The 19,966-nt window shown below is 40.5% G+C and overlaps 1 protein-coding gene across 2 annotated transcripts in view; it reads right to left on the reverse strand.

Moving 5' to 3' along the window:
• DROSHA (drosha ribonuclease III) overlaps window positions 1-19,921 on the reverse strand; it is a 75,079-nt gene extending 55,158 nt beyond the window's left edge. The window contains exons 1-11 of one of the 2 annotated variants that reach the window (XM_084217337.1): window positions 19,855-19,921; window positions 18,174-18,293; window positions 16,171-17,028; window positions 13,083-13,175; window positions 11,952-12,183; window positions 11,266-11,407; window positions 8,667-8,821; window positions 5,624-5,704; window positions 3,865-3,951; window positions 3,671-3,757; window positions 706-777 (exon numbers count right to left, since the gene is read on the reverse strand). In XM_084217337.1, the coding sequence (XP_084073463.1) occupies window positions 706-777; window positions 3,671-3,757; window positions 3,865-3,951; window positions 5,624-5,704; window positions 8,667-8,821; window positions 11,266-11,407; window positions 11,952-12,183; window positions 13,083-13,175; window positions 16,171-17,021 (1,800 nt within the window). In that variant the 5' untranslated portion in view covers window positions 17,022-17,028; window positions 18,174-18,293; window positions 19,855-19,921. Of the gene's footprint in view, window positions 1-705; window positions 778-3,670; window positions 3,758-3,864; window positions 3,952-5,623; window positions 5,705-8,666; window positions 8,822-11,265; window positions 11,408-11,951; window positions 12,184-13,082; window positions 13,176-16,170; window positions 17,029-18,173; window positions 18,773-19,854 lie in introns of those variants that run through there. The other variant, XM_084217338.1, reaches the window with a different exon arrangement.
• Between the last annotated feature and the right edge of the window lie 45 nt (window positions 19,922-19,966).

The raw sequence follows: 19,966 nt of genomic DNA on the forward strand, positions 1-19,966 counted from the left end.
ACATTATTCTTTCTGAGGCATTTCAGGGCTGTTGCACAAATTTAGATGCTGTTGAGCAACAAAAAAGGAGAAAACTAGAAAAAAAAATGTAAATATATATGACTAAATTAAATACTGATCCAATCTCTGTAGTTAATATGCAGGGGTGCTTCTGTACCTATACACACTGTTCCACTGCAGCAATTTACTTCACAAACTGGCTCCACCAGGCATTAATTAGTAATAAAAAACCCCACCACAAAAAGATTATGAAGCCTACGTGCTTTGTTTGTCTCCACAGGAAATTTGTTTTGGCAACAGCTTATATTAAGTACTGATAAGCAATCTTCAGAGCTTCAAACTTCTGATTAAGTTTCAGCTCCACCATTGTCTTATGCGGTCCTGGCAAAGGAGTACCTCCACATGCCTTATTTTTGTCAGATGTAAGAGAAGGGTAATGTCTACTTCAATTTACAGATATTGCATATAACTTAAAATGAAAGGAACCTAGGATACAAGCACTTCTTATTGTTTGATTTTAATATATGATAGCCTAGGTAGATGGATTTATGCTAGTACCTCTAAGTTCAAGTTCTGTTTCAGCCACTTGTTCAGAACAGAGCCAGTCTCTTAAGACCTCACAAGGTGGGACACTAAAGAGTTTAATCTATTAAACATACCAACAACTCATAACCCACTCTGACTCAGACTAATTTTCCATCTTACCTCAGGCATCATCTCCTCAATGAAATGAATGGTATAGTCAATGTTAAACCTGATTACTTTGCATAGAGGAATCTGGAAGGAAAAGAGAAATTCAGCATTAAAAACCATACAGCATCAAATGTATAGTTAATACAATTTTGTATGCAAGGTATTACTGTCTGCTGAAAAGGGCCCTTACTAAAACAGCTGCTCAGGGAGATCATGCAAAGACAAGAATACAAGCACATGTAAAGGGAGTACCAGCTCCAGCCTTCACTTCAATAATAAAACACAGTGCTGACAGGAGGGATGGTGAAGGAAAGTTAAATAATGCCATCTACTGGAGATGAAATTTTCTTTAGGAGAAAAAGTACACTTGTACTTTTCCCAGTAAACCTGTCTTCTTTCACTTGGATATTTGCAAGTGAATTTGTTTGTGACACAGCATGTCAGATTGATAGAGTGATCTGAAAGCAAGATGTTTTTAGCACACTGTCAATTGTGTCAGCTGTACTGTCTTAAAATGCAGTTTTAAGTCAAATGTTATAGCTTAGGGATAAATTGCAGTTTTATACTACATTCACGCCATAAATATTCTCAACTTCATCCAACTTGCTAGCAAGACAAACATTTAACTCCTTTTTTTCACCTTTTTACAGTCCATAATTTGCTGAAGATGTTTCATTTTTTTTTAATGGGATTTTCTGAGATAAAAAGCTAAATTCCTAAAAGACTACAAAACCACCAAATTTTCCCTTACACATCTACAGGTCTTACCAAATTTTACTACTCACTGGCCTCAAAGGTATGAAAGAATTTTAGAACAATTCCATGATCTGTGAAAGTGAAGCAACCCAAGGTTATTTTACATTTATAAGCACACAAATAAATATCTGAACAGTGCTGGGGTTGCAATGAAATCAATATACATAGCTTAAGTGCAATATTCTGCCTGCATCTTCTTACAGCCCACTGTTAAACATTAGACTATTTTGACTACAAAAATCTATTCATATCTGTAGGATAAATTATAAAGCTGCACCAAACAAAACTGCATTTCTTACAATTTGATACAGCATTAAATGTGAATACAAAACCCTCCCAAAACCTTGGAAGCTAAATATACCATTTAGAATCTGAGCAGATGAAAACCTGTCACACTTAAATCAGTGAGGCTTTAAAAAAAGCCCAGGGATTGTTTACTTACTTTCTAACACATAAACTTCTAGTTTAACACATAAACTAGAAGTTGAATACTTTAGAGAAGTGACCACAACTAAGATCTCCTTGAACTCGAGTTCCATGTACACAAGCAAATACACATTAAAGGAGTACATGGTTTGTACTATAAAACTGGTTTGGTATTTATAGTAAGAAAATAATTTTTTCTATGAATGTATTAACCATTTTCCCTAATACTTGAACTGCTCAGTTATTACTCAGTAATAACAGCAGTAACTTAGTAATAACCCTAACTATGCAAACTTAGGATTTCATACTACAGAAATTCGATTAATGCAAAGATGTTAGTGTTCAGATCTCCATTTTTACTACCTTTTGCTACCTCCATTTTATCAAATATATTCTGAAGTGTCCCTCAAAGAGCAGGTTTTATGTTGTATGCCAAAATCAACTCATGACATCAAGGGATTCCTTCCAAAGGGCTTTATATCTGCTATTAACAGGAATTGGCACCACAGTGTAACTTTGTATTCAACTCTGTCAAAAAGAACAATTTGTAGCTGTTCACTTCCCCTGTCTGAAAGTGCATGTAAACATGCATTTTACAGTAAGCTTAATAGCTCCATCAACTACTCATATCAAAGAAGAGTTTTCCTTGTTGCCTGTATATTGAAGATTTCCATAACTCTCTACCTTCCTGTCATACAGTAGACACAAAAATTTTAAAGATAAGGAGGACTCTTTATTATTTAATGTGAGTAAAACAAAACTGCTCCTTTTTGCTCAATTGCAAAGTGGAAACATCAAGCCTTGAGATAAATTTGCCTTGAACCCCAAGGCTGAGTTAATGCTACTGGGCAGCAGTGCTTCCCATTGCCATGCCAGAGGCTGAACTCCACGCGCTCACTGACTTCTCAACAAGACTCCCTTCCCCTGACCACCAGAAGGGAAGTGTTACCATATCCATTATGTAAGCAAACTATTCTATCCTGTGTTCATAACCATTATTACACTGAGTTGTGGCATTGGTGATGTAGCCAGTAACAGTCATAAAACTCATAGAAACTAACACACACTGAACTTTTTGAGACAACCTTGAAATTACCAAGATAACAAAAACATCTTCAAGTGTACAGAAATTAAGAATCTGCATATTTTCAATTCATGTTTGTCTAACTCAGCTTATATTGGAAAAGCAAGGCAGTCAGGTACCAATCATGTGCTTTTCTTTTTAGATGTGCTTTCAAAAGACAAAATTAAACACCTGTACACATCTACAACTTTTAGGAAAAAATTGTAACTTGCTAGATCCTGAAGAAGCTGAACAGCTGTTACAAAGTATTGGATACATCTAGGTAAGTTTTAAGAGAGAAAACCCTTTAGAGTGGATTTCTGAAAAATTTCATTTGTCACTTTTATGGAAAACCTTTTTTTGCTGTTATTGCTATTTTTTGAACTTTGCCAACTTAATAAACCCACGCAGCCAATTTAAATCCAATTAGCAGTCTTAAAAAGTTCTTCCATGGTTTAATTCACTTCCAAACTGTGAAACCACATAAAAACACTACTTTGATGCACATCACAGCTTCAGTCACAGTTCGAAGACGCTGCCTACCACAATCAGTCAAGACAAAACCTGAGATTCATTAGCACAACTATCTTTCCCCTGTGCCCGGTGCTGGTAAGATGTTTGTAGCATAGATGTATTGGTGTTTCAGAGATGTTTTGCTTCAGGGCAGAATGAGCCCCTTCTAAAGAAATCCCCTGTATGAAACTTAAGGTATGCAGCAATGACCACACTTACGTTTGTCAGCGGGGCATGTGCAAACATGGAGAACCCTTCAAAGATATATTCATGGTCATCATACTCAATAACAGTAGGTCTGTCTGTCTTAAAAAAGCAAACAAAACCATCAGGGAGTAAGCAAGAAGCAGTATGACTTTTGTCACAGAAAACAAAATCAGAGTCCTAGTTTGAATTATTTATAAAGTACTTACTAAGAAATTTGTGGGAGGTGACACAGTAATTCGGTAGTGGTACAGTCTTCCAGCATTGTTGGTCATGGGACGACATGGTTTAATGGGCTTAAAGAAAGAGATAAATAGAATTATGTGTAGAGTCAAGGCAAATTTAGATTAAAAGAGAGAATAAAGCATTTCTAATAGCCATGAAATATGCATTAGGAAAAATTAAATAAAAGCAGGTAGCCATAATTAAGCATTCTGGGAAGGATGAAAGTGTGGCCTTATCTCCGTTTTCACATTAAGAAATATTTTTAAAGCTATTCAAAAGCAAAAAAAAGTGGTTTTTTGTCTTCTTTTTTCTTTTTTTTTTTTTTCATTTTGCATTTAACTCTCCATCTCTCTTACACACAACAGTTAGCTGTTTATGTTCCAGACTGATTTCCCCTCCTATATAAATCTGTTTCAGGAAACACATTTTAAAAGCTCACAAAGAGGAGCCTGGACATCATGAGAAGATCTCAAAGTACATCATCAAGACAGACAGGTATCAGCTCATTTGCCTGGGGGAAATTCTATCACACAGAGGTGGCACTGGAAACACCACTCTTATCTCCCAGGCTGTAATGCTTGACTTTGAGGTCCAAAAGCAGCTGGACACCTGTGATTTCATGTTTCCTTCCAGCTTGTTCTGAAGAAGTCCTGTGTAAAGACCTAAACCCCTCAACGGCCAGACAAAACCACTTTTTCATATGCCCTACATACAAATTGCAGTTCAGAGGCTGCCACCAGCCTGTTTGGAATACACTGGGAAAAAGAATAAAACCACTGCAGTGAGCAGGGTACTATTCTGAACTGCAGGACAAAAGCTGGCCTGTGGCAATGGCAAGACAGCTACACCACTACACTGCTCTGGCAGTAAGGAACGTGGTTCTTTAGCGCCAAAATAAGCTTCTCACAGCTGCAACAAGGCAGCTGCAAATAAGCAGTTCAAAAGTAGGCAGCTTCACCTACAGGACACTGTGAAAAGTATTATATCCAAGGAGGTTTTGTGAAACCTGGGATTCCCAGATGGCATTGTTCCAGGGAGCAGCTGCCTTCATGCAGCAAGTTTTATATATAGTAGTTTTCTCCTCCTAAATTTTCTTCCTTTTCTGCAAGAAGAACCCTAGATGCAACACGGGGAGGAGTAGATCCTGAACTGGAGAAAGTTATAATAAGCTTCAGACCAAAGCGAATTTTCTGAAGTAATTCACAGAAATGTTCATAACTCCTTAACTGCAAACAATAAACAATTGTTTCAGTAAATATATTTAAGAAGGCCAACAGAAAAATGATTTTTTTCAAGAAAAAGTATGAAGAGAAATGGTAAAGCCTACGTGCCAAGGCAAGAATGCCTCCTGACAAGCCGCCTGCTTCTTTCAGCAGCAGAATTACTATTTACTTTTCTTTTAAAGCAATCACTTCACAAAGTGGGCCCTTCAAAACACATTCATCCACTTGAAGATAGCAGATCTTTGATCACAAGTTCTATTAACAAAATAATTCAGAAAAACCCCAAAAAAATCCTAAAACTAAACAAACACAAGCAAAAGTTTTCTATAGTCTCCAGGTGGATTTCATTACCAGTACTGCATTTTAAATATGAGGTTACACAACTAAGTGATTTAAAGTAGCACAAGAGGTTTTTTCACTCAGCCCATAAATCATGGGAAAACCCCCTCAAATCAACCCAAGCAGGAGTATGCAGCTGCAAGTTTGTATTCATAATTGCAATCCTTAGAATTACTAGTACCTCTTCACCAGGATAAATGCCATGTCTTATTCCTGTTCGCCGGGCTTTAGCACTGCATTTGCACAAAGGTCCATCATTCATCTGTCAAAAACAAAATAGGATTCTGGTTTTATGAAAAAGTGGTTTTGGAAAAGTATGTTGGTTTTAATGCCCTGAGTGCTGATGCTTCTAAAAGCCTGTCATGCTTAGATTAAGTGGATGTTCTTAAGCCAATAAAACCCAAAACACTGCAGACTAATGCACAGCAGCATCAGAACTTCATCACTGTTTCAGAAGCTCAAGATGGAAAAACATTCTCAGCAGAATTCTACCACCCTGCTATAATATACCTCTTTTCCATTGCTTATACACACAAACAGCCTGCTGACTGCCTGTAACAAAATTCAAGTCCTAAACATGCATGTGTCAATATTTACATGCTGAATTCTCCATATTCAAACATTTCCACTGAGTTCTCTGATGGAAAACCCATCCTCGACTAAGCCCTCTGCCATGGAACAAGGCTGTCCTCTAAAATGCAGGCTATTCAAATATTTTACTTGGTGCTTTAAAGAACTGATGGGAACACTTCAAATCCATCCTCTGAATAGATCAGTAAAAAAGATAAAAGAGGAAAAAATACCCACTTGAGTATTCTGTATGGGTGCATCAAGTGCCTATACCAAAAAGGGCCAATGCAATACACCATAAAGCTGGTGTCTTTCTTTTCACTTTTATGACAAAGATCAATGCAGACTATCTACTGCAACAGCCTTAAGCTTTCTGCTCTTACATTATGCTCATTGCAGAAATCCAACATAAGAAGCCCAGAAACAAACCAGAAAAACAAATTAAGTTCCCAACCCCAGTTTTTAATCAAAGCTTGAATCCAAGGAGTCAAACTTCTTTTAGCCTTACGGAAAAAAACCAACCAACCAAACACTAAACTTGCAATGCAATAGAAAAGCCAGCAGAACTTTCCAGGCTATTACAAGCAGTCTGAAAACACCAACAGCATCCACGGTGGGGCTAAATGGCATCATCACATGATAGATATAAGGGGAAGATACCACAGGAAGCAAGAATCACAAAACCACTGTTAGCTTTAGGCAGCTGGGAGAGGGATGCAACCTTTAAGTTTTGATGTTAACCTCAGTTCAGACCGGCACAATGCGTATGTGCAAAGGAACAGAAGAAGCAGGACACTTCCCTACTCCTTTGGAAACTCAGTCACACAATCTTAACAATGGGGTGACGTGACAGCTTGTTGTTCACACAGTTTTTCCCATACTCTGAGACCCTTGAGGAAAGAACAGGTTCAAAGAAATAGAATCATGCTCATAGGCAGGGGCATGCTTTCTCACTGGCTTGTACAGCAACAAGATAGAAGAGAATTAAAAAAGCAGTCAACAGCTAATTGCTCATCAGTGCTCCAAAACTCAGCATCTACTGAGGCTATTTAAATAATCATCATGTATTTCTGAAAATCTCATCCTTAATTCTTAGAACTGTTCAGCACGAATATGGCCTCTGTTCAGGCCAAAACTGAGAGAGATGTGAAGCACCTGTAAAGCCCAAGACTTGAGAAGGAATCAGATACAAAACTATCTTGTCCCTAACAACACTGTTCATAGAAAAACAATGCAGATTGCAGACAGCCATCACGATTTGATGGTAAAATGATGGTGAGAGATCACAAATTTACATAAGCAATGCCTTCTCTGACAACAGAGCAACACAAACAAGCAGATCACATTTGTAAGGCAAAAGCCACTGCGGTGTTGAATTTAACAATTTATTTTCTGGCAACTGTCAGCACTGCTGGAGATTATCCAAATTAACAAAGAAGCTTCTCAGATTGAAGGGTTGGGAAGATCCATCCCACAAATCTAGTCCCATGTCAGATGGTGTACCTGTACATTTCAGAGCGCATGGCAATCATTCCTGTTTTATTTATTGACAGAAAGCAGATAAATTCCTATGAAAACTTTATAAAATGTTTTCAAATAAAATCTACACAGATGTAGTACAGCACTGACAGGCTCACCATGATAGATTTTAGCCTTTTCAAGAAAGATCAAGAGTCAATCTCAAGAAAGTTTTTGGTAAAGCACGTTTTTTTATCAGGAAATTAATATACCAAACATTCCTGGATCTATTCCTTCTACAGTTATTTCACTTTTTTTTCTGTTAATATTCTTCATAGAACATTACTTTGAAGTGTGCCTAAGAGCTACACGATTTTTTCTGTTAAATATCTAAACAGTTTGCTAATTTGTTTTCCATACAAATAAAACCAGCTAGCTATGCTCAATCATTTTTTTAACTAGAAGCATAAATATGAATCTGTAATAGAATATTCAACAGACTTTTGAATTACCACAGTGGCAATATGCATTCCAGTATCTCTTCACATTATGATTTGTTGCATGCTAAACTCATACATCACACAAAGTGACAGAAAAATAAATTTACTGAGGTGCCACATGAAATGAGAGAATAGATTGTTAAATACTTAAGTAAGAAAGATGAAGATGGTGGATTTGCAAACACAAACTAGTCTTCTGTGCAATGTCTACATTCAAAACAGCACTTCATGAGCTCAGCAATTACATTTAATGAGAACTACAATCTCCATGCAATTACAAAAGAACCATTAGACAAGAAATTAGAAGCATTAACTGCATATTTAAAACATTATTTATCATTATGAGCTGAGAGCTTAAGGTGAAAAATTTGTAAAGGATGTAAATATATTGCCTTTTCTCCAGTTGGGTACCTCTATCTCAAGGCTAAAAGAACAGCATTAGCACATTGTTAGCATTCAGTTTTTATTAATGTTGTCAGACGTGATTCCAACAGAATAATCCCCAGCATTAATTAGCTGGAACCACACTCTTGAAATCAAAAGTGAAGCGCTTTGAAGAAGATGAGAAAGAAAAGGGAAAACAGGGGCAAAGAAAGCATTTTGAAATAGAAGTCACTCTGCATGTTTGACAACAAAATTTTCAATTTACTGGGAGAATGACCTTTGGACACCCAGTACTTTTCCCTCACACCCTACCTGTCCTGGATCATTGTACCACAATTCCTCGTGGAGACGATCAGGGTGTGCTTTTTTGCGCTTAATTTCTGCAATGACGTCAATAACATCCGAATCTGAACTGCTGGAGCAGCTGCTGTCATCTTCGGAGTCACACTCTGACTCACTGGAACTCTCTGATTCACACAGAAGAAATAAAAATGGCTGAAAAACATTTCCACATGCTCCACAGCAATGCACTCTCTATCATGAATTAAAGTCTGGAGTTAACATTAAAAAAAAACAAAAAGCCCACACAAAAACCTTAATCTCAACATCTCTAATCTCCTGCAGTACTGTGGAGTGACTCCCTTTCTTATGCATGTAATTCTAGTCACTTATTTCCACAGATATCCTCAGCTCCAATTTAAATAAATGCCTTCGTAGCCAAGACATCTACCAGTATGCAAGTGAAGCTTATTTTATTCTTGGAATAAAATGCAAAGTTTCTTCCATTTTTTAAGTTTTGACATAAGAGCAAATATATTACTATTCAAATACTGTGAATCTATGGTTTCAAAGAACACATTTTTACTGAATAGAAGACTCTCCTTAGTTGAAAGAAAAAGGAGAGAGAGAAAAGGAGAGAACATCACTAGGAAAATGATTCTCCTTTTTTCTTTTCAAGATGTATTTTTACACAGTTCATAATTTGGCATAAGGCATTTATTAAAATACGTACTTAGAACACATGGCTTACATAGGTCATCTATGCTCAGCTGAAACAGAGTTTCCTCACAAAGTGCGCACATGTATTCCAACAAATAACTTAAGTTTCAAAAGTTCTCTGATATACATCTGATTAATATTGAAGTCTATGAAGTCTATTTTCAGGTGCAAAATATGCATGGAACCTGTGAGAGTAAGCTGGAGTTTTAAAAGACTAACACAGAACTTTTCAATGTAATGTATTGAAATTATACAATCATATTGGGAGAAGCCTTAAAGACTATGTCATTCCAATCCTTTTGCCATGGAGAGGGACACCTCCCACTAGACCAGGTTGCAAAGTGCCCCATCTAGCCTGGCTTTGAACATTGCTAGGGATAGGACATCCACAACTTCTCTGGGCAACCTGCTCCAGTGCTTCACTGCCCTCACAGTAAAGAATTTCTTCCATCATCAGCCTTTCATGATCTAAAAGTACTCCTGAAGCGCACTGCTATCCCACTGCAACACATGACTGCTGCTAACACAAGCCAGAACAAAGACAGCCTTTACTGAAGTACAAAATAAGACAAACTACTAGACACTACGTGGCTGTAGGAGAAGCATGGACACCAAGTCAGCCCAGGGGAACAGTGAAGACGTAGAGCCTTAGGGTTCTCCAGAAAGAGTGCAAAAAGAAAACGCAGAAGTTGCCCTTGGCCCTATCATACTTTAGCCTGGAGCAGCAGGCTTTCTTCCTCAGAGATCTAAGGAATGAGGGCTTTACACAGGTATGTTAAGTGCAGCAGCCATGTCCTTGATTCATCCACACATGGAAAAACACCTCCTAAAAAACCCTACAGTTAACTTTGCTAGAGACTCTTGAAGGAGTTTAAATATATGCAAATTCAATCTTCAAAAAAATGTGAAGAACTCCTTTACAAAAGTAAGTTCACATTTTATTTCATCTGTATTTAGTTTTTTTCTTTCCTCTTCATTGCATCCTTTTGCAATGATTTGCATCAGGATGTAACCATGTAATTATGCCTGTATTTCAGCTTTGGAATTTTTGATATGCGACTTTTTAATGAGTTACTTAGATGAGACCTGAGAGTTTGAAGCAGCTAACCTGGCCAACATAAGCCAATATTTAAAAAACAAACCCAACAGAGTATCTAAATTACTGTACCTACAAATTTCTTGAACTAAAGCAACTGACTAAAAAACACAGTATGAAACACTGAAATGCTGGAAGCATGAAAAGAACAACAATTTTCACAAAACAAACCAAGAAAAATAGCTTTAACTGACTTCTAAGGAGACATATTGCTATAAAAAACTCTGCCCTGCTAATTCAACCAGTATTTCTCCAGTACTTGATGCTGCTGGATTTTCACAGTCAGAAGATCTATGTAGGATCTTCACCGTATTTCACTGTCAGAAGATCCATATGGGTGGAACAAGATAATGCAGATTATGTATGTTATGAAAACTGATAGTTTTGCAGATGTCTGATCAGACTAAGCAGAGTAACACAACAAAAATACAATAGTGAAGAAAAACTCAGATGTTTGCTTTTACAGCACAGTCTATCACCACTACTCTCGCTTGCTTTTTAGAAAGTAAAACCAGGAGCTCCTTAAAGACTCTCATATGCCATTCTCTGAACTACCTGATCACGCTCAGGGTGTTTTATGGCCTGAAAGAAACTAGCACTTGGTAGTAGTGCTCAATACTCTCTATTTCCCCCTAGGCTTTCTGGGTAAAGAATCTAGCCCTACTTCTATCAAAAGCTACAGTAAAACTCCCATGGATACAAAATACAAAGGAGGGATTTAAAATTACTTACCAAAGTTATTAAATACACACAACTGCCAAAAGAGGCTAACTACAGATTAGTGCATTTCAGAGCTTTGTCATCATTTCAGCCTACCTAAATCTTCATCCAGCTTGGTTTTTGGTGGCTCCCATGGTGGCCTGGCTGCTTTGGCCTTTGCCTGTCGCTTTCCTAACTCCTCGTCAAACTTTTCATACAGATCCCGGAGCTTGCTTGTTCCTACTACAGTAGAGTCCCCCTGTTAATAAAAAAATTAGAACAACAACAGAACAAAAAAAGGACAGTGTTAAAATAGCACAAGTCAACATGTATCAGCATTTCATGAAAAAACCCAAAAAGGTGGGAAAAACAGATATTTCAGTGAAACATGGGAATACCTAATAAAGCTTTAGCATATTATTGCACTTCTTCACCAGGTAAACTAGCAGAGAAATTATCTCATTTGCTAGTATAGCATTTCTCCAAGCTTGCAGGAATATACAGTGATTGGGGCATCTCTGCTCACAGGTTAAACACAGTGTATAACAGGGAAAAATAGATCTTTCAATCCTGAAGACAAAAAAAAAAAGTACGCCTCTTCCATGTACTACTTATCTGAATGCTAACAGACAGAAGGAACTGATGAAAACAGAGAATAGCAACAAATTAAGTCCCTAACAGGGTTAAAAGACTGAGATGATTGGGAAGAGAGAAGAATTAAATGACACAAAATGATGATCCTGCTGAAGGGCTCATATTATAAAGGACTGTCTGCAGTCATTTTAGAGCTCTCACTGACATACCACTTGATCCATAGGGTCATTGGAATAATAGCTTTCAGAATGGGTACAGCGAACCCAGACTGGCTTAAGCAATTCCTCATCTTCCTCTTCATTTTTTTCAGATGCATTCTCTTCTGATTCTTTGTCTTTGACAGCAGTATAATTTTTCTCTTTACTGGAGCTCTGGTTCTCAGACCACCTTTCTCTGTCCTCCTCCCACCGGGTTCTCTTTCTCTCTCTGCTTGGAGACCGGCTTAGTGGGAGAAAGCAAACAAAAGCAATTCTCTTTATTATTTTAAAATGAAAACCAGTTTGTTTCATATCAGTAAGTCATTCTATCATTTAAATTGCAGCAAAATCCAGTTGCCTTTCCAGCTTTTAAAGTTTTTTTACTCTTGCACCATAAAGAGTACAAGAGTAATTTGTAGTTTTGAACTACTATAGAAATGACTTAAAATGTGATGTGCTTTTTATTTTAAGCCATATTCAATAATTAAAATAAAAAATACATGTAATTTTAAATTAAAATTCTTAGTTGCATTCTAGGTGAATTTCTTTTAAGTTAGGAACTGATTGGTAAAAACTAAGTCACATTATCACAACAAGAAGTTATACTAAGAAGTTTCAAAGCACAGTCCACAAACTATTGGTATGACAAAAGAACTTGAGTTTGATTCAAAGCATTATACAAAACTCACACTTCTGTTACTCTAATACACCTTTGAACAACACAAGGTGCATCACAAGAGTAATGCTTTTGAAAGAAGAATAAGGAAACTACCTACTTTTGTTTTAATCTCCTCTACCTACAAAACCAATAATGTTGCAATATTTTCAACTATCCAGCATTCAGAAAGGAACAGCAATATAAGAAAAGCCTCTAAAAGATAATCTAAAGATTGAGTGACTTTAAATAATTTGGTACTTTATGGACTAGAAGACTTAGGAGAAAGTCTTTAGGACACAGCAGTGAAACACTCTCTCTCCAGAAACAAATCCTGTTTCTAACTCTACAAGGTCTGAGATAACTGGTATGTATCAGTAGATGATTTTAAATTTAAGACACTCATTTTTTCTGGGTTTCAGATGCATACACAAAACCTCGTGTGAGTGGATGCACAGAGCCTCAAATGCTCATGCAGCCTTCCTTACCTTCCTGCTCTCTTGTAATCCTTTTTGTAGGATCTGTCTGGTGATGGTGATCTTCTGCTGTCACGGTGCCGATGCCTCTCCCTCTCCCGCTCCCTTGAAAAGTTCAAAAAATAAATTAAATGAGAAATCTGGCATTTCATACAGTCTGCACCTGAAACAAACCCAAAAGCAGCTGAAGATCATGTTATGCAAAATGACATCCACATGCTGACTGCTAAAACCCCAGATGTTCTTCAAGAAACTTGTAAAAGACAGTCAAGCATCCATGTCCTCCTCCTTTGTCACAAAGCCATCTATCTCAATATGAGAGTTAATTCATACCATGCAGAGGTGACATCTATGAATTCCCCACAGGACTTATTAACACTTTTTCCTCTTCTCCTGTTACAAATGGCAAAGGGTAAAATTATTGTATCTATTGATACAATCTATCTAAGATTGGCATATCTAACCATTCTAAATGCCTCAAGGAAGGAAAAAAAAACATATTTCAAGCACAATAGTTTTGCAAGCACAGCAGTCATACAAGTGTTTGAGGCAAGCCTCCTTTTCCTTACAGCAACCTCAAGCACGCACAAAAACCAAACAGACACAGACAATCTGCATGATGCTGAAACTATGACTCTCATCTCCAAGACTCAGCTGGCACGTGCACAAAGAATCTCACAACCCAAACACATTTCTTGGGTCAAAAAGCTTTAAATTAACTGAAGTCTTTGGGAAGAGTGTCTAGAAAGCTGCCCAGCAGAACAAACGAGGATGTTGGTCACAGGCAGCTGAACATGAGCCAGCACAGGCCCAAGTGGCCAGAAAGGCCAAGGGCATCATGGCCTGTATCAACAATATTGTGGCCAGCAGGAGCAGGGCACTGACTGTCCCCCTGTACTCAGCACTGGTGAATCCTGCATCCACTTCTGGGACCCTCACAGCTGGAAGGACATGGAGGATCTGAAGCGATTCCAGAGAAGGGCAACAGAGCTGGAGAAGGGTCTAGAGAGTGTCCTGTGAGGAGCAGCTGAGGGAGCTGGGGTTGTATGTCCTGGAGAAAAGAGGCTCAGGGAAGACCTTGCTGCTCCCTACACCTGCCTGAAAGGGGGATGTAGCCAGGTGGAGGGTCAGCCTCTTCTGCCAGGTAACAAGCGACAGAATGAAAAGAAACAGCTTCAAGTTGCACTAGGGGAGATTTTATTTGGAGAGCAGGAAAAATTTCTTCACCCAAAGGGTTACTGAGCAGTGGAATAGCTCCCCAGGAAAGTGGTGGTATCATTATCCCTGAAGACACTTTAAAGAGACGTAGATGTGGCACTCAGGGACACAATTAAGTGGAGGAGTTAGCAGCATTAGGTTACAGGTAGGACTTGATGATCTTAAGGACATTTTCCAACCGAAATGATTCTATGAAATTACTGTATTTATCAGGCAGGAAAGATCACACAGGCAGCTTTTATACTCTGCTAACAGCTGGCAAGTCATTGTGCATCTGTTAAAACTTCTAGTCTGCTGATACACTAGGAATTATAAACAGCTGCCTCAAGTGGCTTGGTGGGTTAACAGAATGAGTCAAATTTATGAACATATATATATATATGTTTGTTTCCATGCTCATAATATGAAACAATGCAAAGTTACAAAGGAAAAAGTTCAGATAAACTATCTATTGTTTTTCCCCAGCCCCATTTGTTGGTGCCTTGTTCAGGCATGGATTCAGTCTTCAGAGAGAGCATACTGTATGCCATCTGATTTCCTTGAGAGACACATGCTGCACAAAAAAAAATCAACCCTAAGTCTGGCAAACAGTTCTGAATCGAAATAAGCAGATACATTATCAAGTAGATCTGGAAGCTGTTGGCCTGAAGCAGCAATCCAAAAGTTTTTGAGAAAGAAGTTACTGAAAACATGCACTTTCAAGACTTAAAACTGAAGCTTGAAATGATGCAGAAAAAAGGAGGAAACTGCACAAGCATGTTAAACAGAAAAGGTCAGTGCTTTAATGCCAGTTGCATTCAGTTTTAGGAAAATCCTTTTTGGAAAATCAAAGTAAATCTACGGAGTGTGAGGCTTGGGTTATTTTTTTGAATGCAGGCATCTAAGATTCTGTAATTAAGTCTCTCCATATCTAAATCAAAGGGGCTTCATTTACACAGGCTTTATGTGTAAATTCATGTTTCACAAGTGGTATGAAAAAATTCTGAGCTTTTAAAATTAAGAGCATGGGATCCAGGAACTCTGATAAATACTTAACTTTCCAATAGCTCTTTGAATATTTTGGCAAAGCTCATTAGACACATAAAGAGCTACAAACAGGACAAATCTAAGACATGAGAAATATTTAACTGATGGTGGTTGCTCCAAAAAGGCAGCACAGCAGATTACATCAGGCCAGGCCATAATTTCCAAGCTATTTGTGTCCATGAAGAAGAGGGACAGACATTTCACGCCAAATCCCAAAAGAAGTAGTGCACGCTCTGACATCTGAATGACATCAGTGAAGCCTACGACTGACCCACGCTCATTTTCACCTCAGTCCTCTCTTGAGGTTGGCTTGCTGAGGTCTTCACCCTGAACACCACATGCTCTTCACTAAAACACCTTACTGCAAGTATTAGCTGTGGGCCCCATCAGACTATAAACCTCACCAAGTCAGTATTCTCTGCAAATACAAGGCTTACTGAAAGAAAGTAACATCTGGGACCCTTACTCTGGTACCTAAATCTTGAAATTTGAAGTGCTGGGGCTTAATTGTTTGTAAGACTCAACTTTCTATAGTCTTAGAGTGCCAACTCTTTCCTGCCACGTGTGCATAAATTTCTAAGGTAAATATGTTGAGCACTACTAAACAATCCACGCAGTGGGATGAAAAGAAGCTCTTGTTTGAAAACCATCTCCGTGGACAAGAGCAACAAGTCCGCCAGCTCACAACCGTGAGGCAAAGCAGTGTACCTGAAAGGTGTCTAAACAGTAACTTTTCCAGGAGACCTGACTACCGGCTACTTCCCGAGCTAGGGGGACAAACAAGGGTAAGGGAAGAACCTCGATGCAAACACATACCGATGATGACATCTCCCCCCTGCAGGCAGATAACAGTTACCTGTTTCGCTCGTAACTTCTGTGATGTGGCGATATCCTTCCTCTGTCATAATCCGTCCGGTGCCGACTGCTTTCCTGCCTCCTCCTATCCGGACTACGGCCTCGATCCCGACGATCCCCGTGGTTAGCGGAGCGATGCCTGTCGCCGTGAATGTGCCCGTGCTCGCGGTGCCGGTGCTCATCGTAGTGCTTGCTCCTGTCCGGGGAGCGCCGGTCACTCTGGGACTTCTCGCCCTGGTACTGCCCAGTGTGCCGGAAGTGGCTGCTGCTGGCACTGCTGCTGGCAGCGCTGCTCGGGAAGGAGCCGGAGCCGTGCTGGTAGCTGTTGAAGCTGGGCGGCGGGAAGGACTGCTGCGAGTAGCCCGCCGAGTACACAGGCTGGTAGCTGACTTGCTGTGGCATGACCGGAGGGGGGGGAGGGTGTGGTACTGTGGGGGGAGGCATCATGTAAGGAAAGGTGCTTTGTCCAGCAGGCGTTCCTGGCACGGGAGTGTTGCTAGGGTTTGGCACTGGTGGAGGAGTGGGAGGGAAACATGGAGGCACTGGGAAGCTCTGCCTCATCTGGTGGTTTGGAAATGGTGGCCTCATGGGACACTGGCTGATGGGATTTTGTGTGGAAGGGGGCACTGGAGGAGGATAGGGCACAAAGTCTGGCCTGGGAGGCATGTAACCGGTGGTTGGAGGGTTGGAGTAGGTGGCCGGAGGGGCAGTTTGCTGCTCATACTGGTACTGCACGGAGGGCTGCTGCGGGTGGAGCTGCCGCAGGTTCTGAGGGCGGTAGGTCTGTGTTGAAGTTCTTGCTCCTGGTCCCCCCTGGCCACGGGGACATCCTCGCCCAGAATGGAAAGACATGGCTCACCTTTATTGAAGAGAATAAAAATCCAAAGTCAGACAACTTTGGTAAGATAACCTCAATGCATCTGCAGGACCTACTCCTGAAGGGCTGAAACTGCAGTTTCCTTTAACAGAAGCAATAAATTATATGCACTTTCACTAGGAGCTCTGTGCTCCTCAGACCTTCAGTGCAGGCCATTTATGCTCCTTTTGATTCCTTCAAGCCTCTAATCCATGAAAGTACTTACTGTCTTCAAGCCAGAACCAAGCTGGATCATGCTTTACGAGTTAGGGCAATGTAATTTCAAAAAATTATTGTTATGATGACAGGTGAAGGATACAACCAGCTCCACTAGCACTTAGACACTTTGATATAAAAGCTTTGGAAACCCCACACCAAAGAAATCACTCATTATTAATAACTTCAGTGGCCATCCAAAGTTGCATAACAAAGAGCTCTCTCTAGAACACAATGCTAAACTTTGGGCAGAATGACTTGACTAACACCCCACTGCATGCCAACTGCCCAATTTGCCCAACAAATCATGTAAATTTTAAATTAAATACTAGCAACTGACACTCACTATTGAGTCCCCAATGTACTAAAGGACTGGATTCAACGCAGTCTTCAAAGTGTTTTAAGTTAGGTAGGTATATTTTTGTGGAAAAACAGGTTACACATCTTACAGGTCATGAAAAAAAATCATAGACTGTGCTATTCCTTAATTTCCACTGAAATAAACGATTCCCAAGAAATCCCTCAACTGCCTCCTCGGCCTTGTTACCCTCAAGAAGCTATCGCTGCTTAAAGTAGGCTTAAGTGTTGCTGAAAACTAGGCATGTATTTAAGGCATTAACATTTATAAATTAAAGCACCTTGCTTCATTAAAATTTAAATTGATTCTTTAATAACAATGTTAAGTTTCAAAACCTGAAAAAAGGGAAGAAACACTAAAGAAAATCTATGCTGGAATGGAAGGAGAGGTTAAAAAAATTATCTAAACATCTCCAGAAGTCAAATCCTGTTTTCCATAAGGGAAAGTGAGAAAGAAAGGAGACACACACACACATACACACACAATTGGAAAGATCTCCAGAAAAAGGAAACAAAGACTCCCTTTCACTGAGGCTTTGCTGATGCTGAAGTACATGCACAGAATATTCTCCCACCTGCTGTAGTGCAACATGGCCAACCTGGACTGCTCAGAGCACTACTCTCAGCCGCATTCCGGTGACACTGCAGTAAAAGATGCAGCACTTGCTGAGAGAAAGTATACAGCTTCTGGTGAACTGCAGGGAGAAAGGAAAAGAAACACAAGGGCAAAGGACTTATATCAAAGAGGAAGAATCAAGAGGACCCTCCTTACACATGTAGGGCTTAGTGGAAGCCAGTGGAATTGGTGGGGATCATTCCCTCTCCAGAACAACCAAGGGCCAATGTGAGTGAGAATCCCAGAATCCCACACTGAGAGGAGATAGCAGCCATGATGGTATAAAGCAACTTGTTCCTTCCAGTAAGCCTGTACCTCCTCAGTACCCTCCAATATTGTAAGGGCTCTCAAAAAAAAAAAAAAAAAGCCACAACAAACCAGGGGAGAAAAAAAGAAAGTCAATATCCATTTTGTGTGGCAATAGTGCACCCCTTTGACATTACTAGACATTACTAATTATAATCCATCAGATGCTGAATTATTATTGCTTTGGTTCTCCTGTTGTGCCCTTACACAACTCAGGCTTGCAACAGAAGACTGTTCTAGACTTTGCTCGCGTTCACATACACATTTTATTTAAACAGGCTGTACCAACAGTGCCTTGTCTTTAGGTGTGCTTCTTTCTAACATGTCACAGCATTCAAACAAATGGTCTTGTTTATCAGCTCTCAGACCTCTCTGACACCAGAGAACTGTTCTTGTTCTACCACTTTAATTTCAGTCCTTCAGGGATCCACAAAATCACAACTGGAAAAAAAGATTCAAAAAGACAAGAAACTATTTTACATGTCCAAAGTACTTTAAAGCTCCTTCTGCTACAAACACAAGTCACATTCAACTTTCATTTAAAGTTAACTAAGTTCGAAAACTCAGAAAAGGGCAAACTCCCCTTCCCCTGACACCTAAAGAAGAATTTTATCGCACTGACGGGAGCCATTCCCTTCTAAAGCAGCACTGGCCCCCAAAAAAGCACTGAATAAACTCGCCTCTCCCTGCAGATGCACTGCTGAGAGCAACAGGGCACTGGCAGATGGAGAAGAGAGCACTGAGAGGGGACATCATCAATGTCTGTAAGTGTCCAAGAGAGGGTATCAAAGAGGACGGAGGCAGGCTCTTCTCGGCGGTGCCATGCAACAGCCCGAGAGTGAATGGGCACAAACTGATGCACAGCAAGATCCACCTGAACATGAGGAAGAACTTCTTTAAGTGTGCGGATGCCCGCGCACCGAATGGATTCCACAGAGATGTAGCGGAGTGTCCCTCATTGCAGATACTCACGAACTGTCTGGACACAATCCTGTGCCATGTGCTCTGGGATGACCCTGCTGGAGCAGGAATATTGGACCAGACGAGCCACTGTGGTGCCTTCCGACCTGACCCATACAGAGCCACCCAGCCTCACCCCACCGCCGCCTCCCGATAGCCCGGGGGCGCGGAGCCGCCGAGCCGCCCCCGGCCGGGCCCCGCTCCGGGCTCTGCTCGGCCGCACGGCCCCGCCAGCCCCGCCGCGCTCCCGCCGCCGGGACCCGGGACCCCGCCAAGCCCCGGCCGCGCCCCCTGCGGAGCCCCGCGAGCAGCGCGGAGCGGCCCAAAGGCGGCCCCGCCGCCCCTCGGCGGGCAGCCCGGCACGCCGAGCCCACCTGGCGCCCTCGCCGCCGCCGCCGCCGCCGCCGCCGAGGCCAGCGCCGCCCGCAGCGCCCCGGCTCCGGAACAGGAAAGCGGTGGGAGGCGCTGCGGACGGAAGCGCCGCCC

The sequence above is a fragment of the Fringilla coelebs genome, assembly GCF_963513975.1.
Source record: "Fringilla coelebs genome assembly, chromosome: 1".
NCBI lineage: Eukaryota > Metazoa > Chordata > Aves > Passeriformes > Fringillidae > Fringilla > Fringilla coelebs.